Below are 11,601 nucleotides of genomic sequence, written 5' to 3'. Positions count from 1 at the left end.
TAAAAGACTTATGAAGTCATTCCTACTGAAAAATCTTTGCTTTCCAGGATTCAAAGAGAATTTTTCACTCTCTTCCCATAAGGTTCCTTAACCTTATGTAATGAAATCATTACTTAACATTAGGGATATTATTTTAATCAAAGGAGTAGTTGTGTAATTTTTTTATAATTATAATATTTTTGTTTTATTGTATGTATTTAAAGTAAATAAACATGGCTTCTATATGCAGTCACTTGTTATTTGACTCTCAATAAGAAAATTAAAGTATATTTATTAATATCTTCAATTAGAAAAGCTTTTAAGGAGCATGAGCAACTTTATAATTCTGTGTCCTTTAAAATACACAAAATAATTTGTATATGTTTGTCCAGAATTTTTCACTTTTTCTTGAAGAAATTTGTTATGAAATTTTCTTTCTTTTCAATATTTTTCTGTAGCTGAACTTTTGGCTTTTTCCTTCTTCTTAAGTACTTCAATGCCTTGTACCATTGCTTGAGCAACTTTAGCTTCTTCAAAATCATTTTTTTCTAAAGCTGATTTTAGCTTCTTATTTGCTTTATCAAAAAGTTTTTCACTTGTTCTCTTCTGTCTCCCATTTCTTTTCTTCAATCAGATTTTCAAGTTTATCAATAGACTGTTTTATTTCCTGTACCTCTTCGTTCCATCTCTTCCACAAGTTTTTGCTATTTTCCTATTCTTTTTATTTCCAAGTCATTCTCTTTTCCATATAAGCCATATGAGATGCATAGATTGACCTCGTTAATGCCATCAGTTTCTGTGTAATTGTACATACTCTGGTTTATTACAATATTCCTTTAGTACAGGGATTTCAAACTCAAATGCAGCAAAGGACCAGTCAAATAGATGTATATTGGACATGAGCCATTTTCATTATTATTTGGTAAACCAAAACATACTGTAAACTAAAAAAAAAAACTCTAACAAAGGCCTTACAACTTACGTAAACAGTTAGAAGTTTGAAGTTTTTATCTTTTAATTCCTGCAGAATGTTAGAAACATTGATTTTTAGAAAAGAAATCATGAAGGCTACAGGCTGGATATAAAACCTTAATGGGCTTATCTAACCCACAAGCCACCAGTTTGTAACCCCTGCTTTAGTACATCTTAAACATTTGATTTGGCATTTAATGATTTAACATTCATGCAAGCCTTGTTATCTGTCAAAATTCTTCCAGGTCAGGAAAACCTCTTTCCACATCCACACTTCAATGAGATAGTTACAGAAGCCCGAATGAATAGTGATAAGAAGTATTTCAGATTCCCAGGAAGAGTTTCAAAGGCAAGGAATGTTTTCCAATAAACATCTATCAGAGCACTTTTATTCTGCTTAATAACTTTCCATTCATCTTGAAGAGTGTTTATTAGGATGTTCAAGGAAGGTTTACTATATTCACAATGTCTACATAGTTCACTTTCAATTTTTTTTCTCTTGGTTTCAGAAAGCTCAGGCTTTCTGAAACCAAGAGAAAAAAAATTGAAAAAGTTTCATTTCAGAAATTGAAAAAGTTTCATTTCAAAAATTGAAAAAGTTTCATTTCAAAAATTGAAAAAGTTTCATTTCAGAAAGCTCAGGCTTTCTGAAATGAAACTTTATTGTGTATACTGACAAAACTTAAGTATTCCATCTTTTGGAGTCCATTAAAGGAATTCTGAATGTGCTGACAGAATAATTTCTTTGAGGGGCAACAAATTGTCCTACTCAAAGATTTTAATTCCATCCCTTATTGCTTTCTTATCCACAGTCTTTATCATATTAGATTTGCAACTTCTTCCTATGATAGAAAGGCCAAAGTGTTCTTAATGCTTCATACAAAATTTGAATGAGAGGTTTATATCTCTGAAATACAGTATCTCATTGAATTTGCCAGAGATCAGCATTTGAGATAATAAAATGCAAATGAGTGCAAAAATGAAACAATTGACCTATAAGTTATGACTAACTTATAGGTCAATTGTAAGAGTTATTTGTTTTTGTTTAAATATTCTTAGGTGAATATACTTTTTACCATAAAAATTAGTACACCAAGAAGTTGTCAGAATTGAACGAAATTATACCTGTGTGAGTGTAACTGTAATATAAGTAAGTGATTACAAAATAAAAGCAAAAAAATCATTTATTGTAGGAAAAATTAAAAATGAAAGGAGGTCCTAGTACTCTGTTGAGTCACCTCTGGTGTGAATACATGATGTTATACTGGCGAGCTTGGAGGCATATAGGTACTGTATGGTATCCTGCGGCATCTCAGTCCACAGTTGCTGAAAGTGGTCTTCTATTTCAGCTGAACTCCTAGGCTGTCCAACTTGGCATCCCAGGTGACCCCAGACATATTTGATTGGTGAAAAATCAGGGGACTGGGCAGTCCAGGGAAATGTGGCAATGTGGTAGAGGCAGTCCTGTGACACCTTTGCTGTGTATAGCATTATCCTGTTGGAAAATGGCTCTTGGGAGCCCTGCCACAAGAGGCAACACATGTGGCTGCAGGATGTCACTAATGTACCAATGGACTGTCATGGTCCCTTGGATCACTACTATAGATGACTGGCTGTCATATGATAGCACACCAACTGTGTGGTAATGTATTGCTCCAAAGCATAGGCAAATTGAGATGTTCACCACGTGGACGCCAGACATAAACACTGCTATTGTCAGTGCACAAACTGAATCTTGATTCCTTGCTGTAAACAACCTGGTTCCATTCCACTGCAGTCCAAACTCATAAAGAGTGATGCTACTCCAAATAAAGTTGACAATGGATGGCTGTCAATGGCAGCACATGTAACGGCCACCACAATACCAAATGTTCCTCACCCAGGTGTCTCAAAATAGTAGACAGACAGACATAGGAGCCTGTAATGATGGCATAACCTGTGTCTAGATGGTGGAAAATGATACAATCAGCTGTGTGTCTGTTGTTGGAGGACCAAGTGGTCCTCTCAGCTAGTGAGTGGTTTGTCGAAGATGTTCTGTGCCTGGGCACAATGTGTACAAGTCTCTCTCATCCACTGGTCCCAACACCTCCACACAGTGTTGTCAGAACGACCTAGATGGAGGACCTATTTGATGAGATGATCATCCAGCTTCTTTTAACCTGATGATCCTTCCTCTCTCAAACTCAGTTAGTTGTTCATATGGTCTTTGATTGCAAAGTCCTTTGTTTCATATAGTACAGATTTGCATAACATAGCACTTTTTTCAAATGTAACTACTACATTATTTGAGAGATACCTGTATTAATGTTTTTGACCATGTTCAAAGGTTATCTTCAGCAATTCTTAACTTTTATGCAGTATAGCCTGAAGATGGCCTTTGAACAATATCAAAAACATTAGAAATTAAACGAAGCATTGCTGGAGTTTTATAATTTGTGTTAAATATTACAAGATAATTTAGTAATTTAAACATGTTCACATTTCATTCAAAATGCTTTAGAAAGAACAGAGTTATCAAAGTATACCCTATTAAAAACTATTTTCCACAATAGAATCAAATGAATCTACTAGATATATAATGCTATAATAGAATTATTTACGTTCCTGAAAATTTTTCATAAAATTTGATGCTACATTATAATGCAACATACAGATATTCTATTATAATGCAGTATGATCAGCAATCTATTATTTTTCATATTGTTATTTCTATGTTCTGTAAATTTTCAATGTTTTATTCACAATTTTGTTCGTGTTAAATTTTTTGTTAATGAATTATTTTTCAGAATATTATATCTGTAATTTGATGCAAGTACTTAAACTTTCTTCTGTCCTTATTATAAATATTTTTATCTTTTGCAAAATTAAAAAATAAATTTATTTTATTAAAAACCTTCTATTTAGCTAATCTATACTAATATTATAAAGAGGTAATGTTTGTAAGTTTGTATGCAGCAGGTAATCTCCAAAACTACTCATCTGATTTCAAAAATTCTTTCACCAATATTTAGAATGGAACTTCAGGGTGGACATAGGCTGTATATTATTCCGTTAAACATTCATATAAATTAAAAGATATAATTTAGGTTAAGTCCAAAGATATAATTTAGGTTAAGTCCAAGTGTCCATCTTTTATGTCCAAAAGATGGCACTACGAGTATGACGCCCTAAGTTTGCTTTTTTGTGAGGCATTACACTTTTCTGTGAAAATGAACTAAAGCGGATCATCTTCTATCTATTTATATAAATAAAAATGTAATGTTTGTTTGTTCCTACCGATTCCTTTGAAATTTTGACACAACGCTGCATTCGAATACGCACATGTTTTTATATAAAATACATGTCAAAATTCCCCCTCCCGGGGGAGATGGACAGGATTAAGGCTTACTGCAAAGTACTCTGCTTCTATTTATACTATTTTAGATGCGATTTTATGCGTTTTTGATTGCGTTTTAATAGGGTACGTCAAGAGAATGTACACTAAGAAGGAATTTTTTGAAAAATTCCCCCCACGGGGTAAGTGTTATACATTTATAATAGATACATTTTGAGCCACAACAACGCGTGGCGGGGTCTGCTAGTGCATAATAAATTTATTTTACTCAAAAAAGATAAATAAAAAATTAAATTATAGTTTCAAACTATTGTTTGTTTAAGTTAAAAACTATTGTTTTACTTCCAAATACAATAATACTAGCATACATACATCTTGAAATATTTCTTGAGAACATTCTGCTGTCTGAATAAAAGTTTTATAATTATGAAAAGCAAGGTCTTGTGTTTGTTCTAAAATTGAAGCTTTTTCTTCAGCTAATTTTTCTGGTTCTTCACCTAAATAAAGTAAATATTATATTCACTATTTTTAAACATAAACTTTTGATAGAAATATTACACATATATAGTAATTAAATCATTATATGTTATAATCATATCTGTATCAGTATTTCTTATTAAATAAAAGTCCAAACTTCTGAATAAAGATTAATTTTACAGTGTTAAATAAATTAAAAAACTATTTTATCTTTAATCATTTCTTATATTAATTAAAATAAAAATGTCAGCCTATTAGAAGAAAATTCACATTTTGATTGAAAATAAGTATTTTGAATAAAATATCCCATTTACACACCTGATAGTTATATAAAAATGTAAGTATCTCTAAATTTAATTTTATCTTTACAATCTATACTATTATAATTTAAAACTTAATCATAATATTTTAAAGTAAATACATAATTACAGAAGAAAGAATTATTTGGTCTATTGTTTAAAGTTTTTAGACTATATTTATTATAAAAACATTTTTAAAATTAATTGAAACCTTTCTTATTAGAAGTTTTTTTTAATAAAAAAATGTAGTCCATAACTTAATATAGCTATTATAAAAGTGTTTATTGCAATTCTCTGAGAAATCTTAAAGATAAGAAACGCTAAGAAATCAATAAATATTATTCAACTAAAATACAGTCAAACCTCGGTTTATGAACTTAATTCATTCCTAAAAGTTGTTTGGAAACCAATTTGTTCTGAAACCAAAACAAATTTCCCATAAGAAACAACGTAAAATGGATTAATTCATTCCCGATCCCCAAAACACAGTCTTTTTTTTTTAAACCTTTTTGGTGGTATTTCATGCATAAAAATGCCTACAAATACAATATATTATTATATATAATATAATAATATCTATATCTATTCTATATATATTAAAAGTAAAGTGGAATTAATCCATCACCACCAACCAAAATTTAAACTTATACTTTACAAAGAAGTGCTACAGAGACTGCCAAAATGAAATATAACCAAATCAAACAAGACCAACAAGTACTTTATCCACACTTTCTGAAATGTTATTTTTAAATTGAGTTGATTTCAATTTTAATTAATTAATTAATTTTGATTTTATTTTAAACTTTAGTGTAAAGACCATGGTTTAATTATTATTTTTAATTAACTGGCTACCTAGTATTAATAAATATTCAATTAAACATTAATATTATAATAAAAAATTTTTGTAATTTAATTTAAATTAAGCACTTTAAAGACAGATTCAAAAATGTCATTTATATTATGTGAATGTCAATTAACATAGTTTTTATTAATTAATTTGATTTAAATTCAATTGTGATGCATACTGATAAATGGAAGTAACATCATACCCACATACAAATTGAAATCTAATTTGAATAACATCATCATTGATGGTTTGTGTTGTGATGTCTAATGACAAAAAGCAAATCTCAGTGCCACTACTAAATCAGTAATCCTGTCATTGATCAGTTGGGCCATCTACTTTCTTTAACATAGGAAGTATAGGAAGTTGACCATCAATAGCTGGCTCTGCTGATTAGCTTGCTTGGAAACAGTTATCGTATGGCAACTACAGCAAATATGGTTTACAAAATTTTGTTTGTAAACAGAATTGTTCGTAAATAGGGCATTCATAACCTAAGGTTTGACTGTAATCATATATAGTATGTGAATAACTCTGCACTTAATATAGTGCAATTCAAACAAATTTTCATATAATTTTAGATTCACTTATTTCTGTTTAATATTGCTAATGAAATTGTTAATAAAACACTGCATTATAAATAATAAAATTGTTTCTTTAATTTCCTACCATTAATTTGGAAGTTGTTCTTGTTCTATTTAGCCTGAAGAGGACGAATAAACTTGGCTAAAAACATTAGCTTAAATAAAAATACAGCTATTGCTGGTTTTAAAGGTTTGTTGTGAATGTATATAAAAACTATAGATATTTTAAGTACAATTATTAAATATGTGTACTTAATTTTAGTTTTATTTGATTCAAAAAATTTTATTTTTTCTTTACAATACTGGTCATGTAAATGACATTAATGACTCAATATTTGAATAGTCCAATATATTTTTCCAATATTTTTCAAATATTCCAATATAGAACAGAGAACAGAAATTAACCTGAAGATTTTAGGTATACATCAAACTCGTTTGTCTTTAATGTATTTAATTAAAGTTCTTCACTGGCCTTAGATTTTGAAGTGTTTGAGTTTTATTCTATCTTTTTCCTAATGATGGAACACTATTTTAAACTTATTAATGGTTCTATACACAAGCAATTCACTAAAGATCATAAAATCATAATTAAGAACTATTGGCAATCTAGCAGACAGATCTAAAGTTAAATAAAAAAAATTTTACTTATTTCCAAGCTTTAAATCTGTTTTAAGCAAGTTTAACATAAACCAAGATTTGATTCAAGATTTACTGAATGTATTGCAAATAAAAACAATGCACAAAACCAGAAAATTTCATATAAAATAAAAAAACTTGATTGCTATCACAATTTTTTATACGATTTTAACTGTAATTCTTAAAAAAATGAAACTTAAAATAAAATTGTTACAATTCTTTTTTAAGCATAAAATATATTTAAAGTTCATAATTATCATCAATATAAATATTTATTTAATTTAACACTTACTAAGAGACTGTAATCCATAGGAACTTAATTCAGATAAATATAAAACTGTGTCTGGATTATCTTTCCAGCATTCTGTAAAACAGTTCAAGAAATTATTGAATATATATTTATCATATATACTCATATTTATTTTATCTAATTAGATTAAAATTGACTCAATTTTTAAATCAAAAAATAAAAGTATATTAAATTTCAAAAGTACACTTATTTATTTAAAACATAACTATATTGTAATTAGCTTAAAATTCAAAGCAGACTTGCTTCAAACCTTAATCAAATTTTTATTCCTCTTAAAATTTAAAGAAAAAATCTAATACAATAATCTAATAACACAAATTCAAGTTGATTTTAAATATAAATCTGATTAATTAAGCTAGGTAAATTAAACAATAAGAAATAAAAATCAAATTATATGACTAGATGTAGTTCTCTGTTGATATTGCATTCAGATCCTGCACATTGCAAAGAAATAAATGAAAAGTTTCAAACAAAAACAACACTTAATTAACAGATGACAGCTGAATGCCGGTTAAATTGTTTTAAATAAACTTACATCCAATGGAATGTGGACAAAAACATTTGCGTAAGTAAAAATTTTTGCTGGCTTTTGTGTAGGTTGATTTAATATTTAATTATACTAAAAACAAAAACATTTCCTTTAAACATTTCAACAAAGCTTCAAATACTAAAAGTTACAACAGCTGTATTCGGCAAACTCAACAGTTCCAGAGCCGTTAAGTATTTTTCTGCCAAAAGCTCTCTATAGTAGCATTGTTTCAGAACATTTTTGGTGTTTTAACATCACATTTAGTAGCATATTTCATTTACGCTACCTTTTGCTAGCTGCTTTCTGTTTCAATACACAAATCACTCATCATTCAGCAGATTCACCTTTAGAATGCAACTATGCAGACGCAAGCAAATTTTCTGAGCGAGCTAGAATGTGTAGCAAGAAGAGGTGATGACATCTCATGCTCTCTTTTTCTTGCTCACATTTATTACGATCACACAGACGAGAGCAAGAAACAGACAGCGTGAAACGTCATCACCTCTTTTTGCTTGCTTGTATCTGCATATTCACACCCTTATTCAGTTACAACTGTTGAGTCTGCTGAATACAGCAATGCTTTTACTTACGTTTCATATAAGCTGTACCACATTTTTATTTTTATGTGTTTAATAGTGATGTAACGAATATTCGGTTACTATTCGGTATTCGGCCTATTTTTCGTTATTCGGCCGAATACCAAATATTTAATCACTATTCGGCCGAATACCGAATATTTAATCACTATTCGGCCGAATACCGAATACCTAAAAACAGGAGTAATAAACAACAAAAACACAGTAAATTAATCATTTTGGTATTTATAGTTAATGTTATAAAGTTAGTGTTGTTTGTTTATATTTATTTATAACTTGTAACATGCACAAAATAAAAAAAGAAAATAATATTAGTCACATATATTCACATTTTATAATTACAAAGATCAGCACACATACACGTCTATCGTTGGAAAATCCTCACACATCTGAGAGTCTGACTCTGCCTATCCTTCTTTTTAAGCGCTCGTCCTCTATCGCTCTAATCCATTTATGCCTGTGCATACATCACAATACGCGCTCACGATACTTTCGATTCGTCACTTTTCCGTCGTAGAGTTCCCATTTTACAATTACGTGACTCAGCCTGGTGATAACGAAGAAAAGAGACAGATAGGACGTCGATATAAGTCACAGTTATGATTTCACACATTCGAGACAGCTTGATAGCCCGAACGGCCCCAGGCTTTCACCAGTACACGCTAAGTGACTTTCATTACAAGCATTTAGCTTTCCGAAGTCTATGACAACAATTGTTTGGCATTGACGGCCGCGAATTTTGCGCCAATAAGCTACTTCGACTCGTTCGATTATGTTATTGACTCAACTTCATATTTATTTTCACATTTTCACTTCGCGGTCCTTCTCTGTTCTTTCTCCGTTATTTACACGTGCAGGACATTTCATTGTTATCCACATTTGATATCATCACTTATCACATACTGTCATGACGCTCATGTCTGTCCGCTTCAACTGTCAAGAATTAACGCAATTGGCGAAGCGTAGTGACAGCGGGCCAATAGAGAGCGGGGTCCTTGCCATAATGCGGTTTGCGCGCCAATTTTCGTATGTGCAATAATCGAGCCGAATATTCGGCCACGCTCCTGGCCGAATATACTATTCGTTACAACACTAGTGTTTAATCATTTTTTGTAATTTTTGTAAAAATTTTTCATTTATAAGAAATAAAAATGCAAATTTTTCAATGCTCAGTATTAAGATATTGCTGTTGCAACTGAAAATAATAAATAACGAATTATATAAACAAATTACCTTTATTTCTTGATAAAGAACTTCCTAATTTGATAAAAACACAATAAATATATAGAAGAGAGAGAGAGAGAGAGAGAGATATGAAAATATACCAATAAGTCGTGTGTGGGTATTATCATTAATATACAAATCATAAATATATATGTGGTACGTACTAAATCTACTGATAGAATACAATTTGATTAAACTTTTTGTGGATTACGTGTCAACAAATCTAAAAATTAAAGTTTCATCATTGGATAATTTCAAGTTAAAATATATTTACCAATCTTGAATACGATGAAGCAGAAAGCAAACATTGTTAGTTTATAACTACGATAAACTTCTTACCTGGACAACTACCGGAAAAAATAACATTTAAAAGGTCTTCGGCTTCACCTGTTTCATCGCAAGCAGACATTCTTCCAACTGCTACCGGGAAAATACCTCTAGCGGATAAAATAGGCATTATAAAAATATACAGTATATTTTTCTTCGTTATTTTATTTTCATTCCTTCTCTCGAGATGGAAATTTCTAAACTCGATAATTTAAAAATTTCGTAAGTTTCTATTGCTCCAACAGTTGCTTTAATACCTATATCGGAAAGTGTATATAGACTAGCTAGCGTCTTCATCGACGGCCAGATGACCGACAGGTCAAGGTGGCAGCCTACCGCCCTGGGAATCCGGGTTCGAATGTGGGCGGGTCGATAAATTAGTAGGATTTTCCCATCCCTCAGTATCCGTCCACCCCATTATGGGCATGGCCGAATCCATAATGAACTTGCTAAAAGAGGCCCTCTTAGCGCCCACAGGGCGAAAAGAGTTAAAATAAAAGCTAGCGTTTTCAGTTCTTCTTAATCTTCTTGGATTACTTTACAGAGCAACTGCTTGATTACTTTCAATCGGAGTCTTCGTGTAACTATTGACAATAACTGATTAACATGTAATCGCTCCTGAAGAACATTCTCCGGCAGCAGACTCGCAATCTGGTTTTCCACGGTTACTTTTCTTTTTTTAAATTCAATACCATGTCGTTTTACTACATTTTGTCATAGCTGTGGTGATAGCCCAAATAGTCTTTCACACATAGTCTTTTAATCAATTACATCTACTTCGCGGACCCTGAGGACCCGCGACTAACACCAGAAATTTTTCGTGTCTGTCCCAGATATATCAAGACCCATCCTTTACTATTCGGCCGCTCCATTGTGGTGCTGGCCGAACTCATGACGGATATGATTAAAAAGGCTCCCTTAAGTGTCTCCAGAACAAAAGGAGTGAAAAAATAAAAACACACTCACAAATAATATAGCACAGCACCGCCTTCACATACCTACATCTACGGCCGGATGGCCGAGCGGTCAAGGTTACAACCTACCGCTCCGGGGGACCGGGAATCGAATCCGGACGGGTCAAGGAAACCCCAGGAAATTTTCGGGGGTGGTCAGTTCGGATATGTCGGGCCTCGTCCCTCACCATCCAGTCGCCCCATTGTTGGCCTGGCCGAACCCATAATGGGCCTGCTATAAGAGGCCCTCTTAGTGCCCACAGGGCGGAAAGAGTATTAAAAAAAACATAACTGGATCTGCTACTGCATATCTAAGATATTTTGCTTATATAAACAACTGATATACAATTGACAGGGCATAAACATACAGTAGAGTCGCTATAGTCGGTTACACGCGTTCAGTAGTCCGACATTCCGCAGAGCAGCGCGCATGAAATTTTCTTGTTACTCCTTGTCGATGTATGTGACAGAGAGAGACTGATGTATGTGTATATTGTCAGTCGCTAGTTGTTTATTGCACGTGCGATCGGCAAAAAC

The 11,601-nt window shown here is 31.7% G+C and overlaps 1 protein-coding gene across 1 annotated transcript; it reads right to left on the bottom strand.

The window, feature by feature from the left end:
• Positions 1 to 420: 420 nt before the first annotated feature.
• On the bottom strand, positions 421 to 11,233 carry LOC111625945 (conserved oligomeric Golgi complex subunit 8-like). The gene is made up of 4 exons (XM_023369210.1): positions 10,124 to 11,233; positions 7,418 to 7,489; positions 4,628 to 4,782; positions 421 to 603 (listed from the first exon to the last, which is right to left on the bottom strand). Exons 1-4 carry the CDS (start codon positions 10,239 to 10,241, stop codon positions 421 to 423), a joined length of 528 nt encoding a protein of 175 aa, XP_023224978.1. The 5' UTR covers positions 10,242 to 11,233.
• Positions 11,234 to 11,601: the final 368 nt, after the last annotated feature.

Source organism: Centruroides sculpturatus, unplaced genomic scaffold, assembly GCF_000671375.1.
Source record: "Centruroides sculpturatus isolate CEXI.00-Female unplaced genomic scaffold, Cexi_2.0 scaffold181, whole genome shotgun sequence".
Classification (NCBI taxonomy): Eukaryota; Metazoa; Arthropoda; class Arachnida; order Scorpiones; family Buthidae; genus Centruroides; species Centruroides sculpturatus.
Note: the sequence above shows the minus strand (reverse complement) of the source record. Positions and strands in the feature narration are given on the sequence as shown.

Bases quoted from the DNA above. Each gene is read 5' to 3' on its own strand.
- LOC111625945 (XM_023369210.1), bottom strand. From the start codon at position 10,241: ATGCCTATTTTATCCGCTAGAGGTATTTTCCCGGTAGCAGTTGGAAGA. The intron at 7,490-10,123 runs GTAAGAAGTTTA...ACTGTTTTACAG, and splicing joins TTTTTCCGGTAGTTGTCCAG to AATGCTGGAAAGATAATCCA. The intron at 4,783-7,417 runs GTAAGTGTTAAA...TACTTTATTTAG, and splicing joins CTATGGATTACAGTCTCTTA to GTGAAGAACCAGAAAAATTA.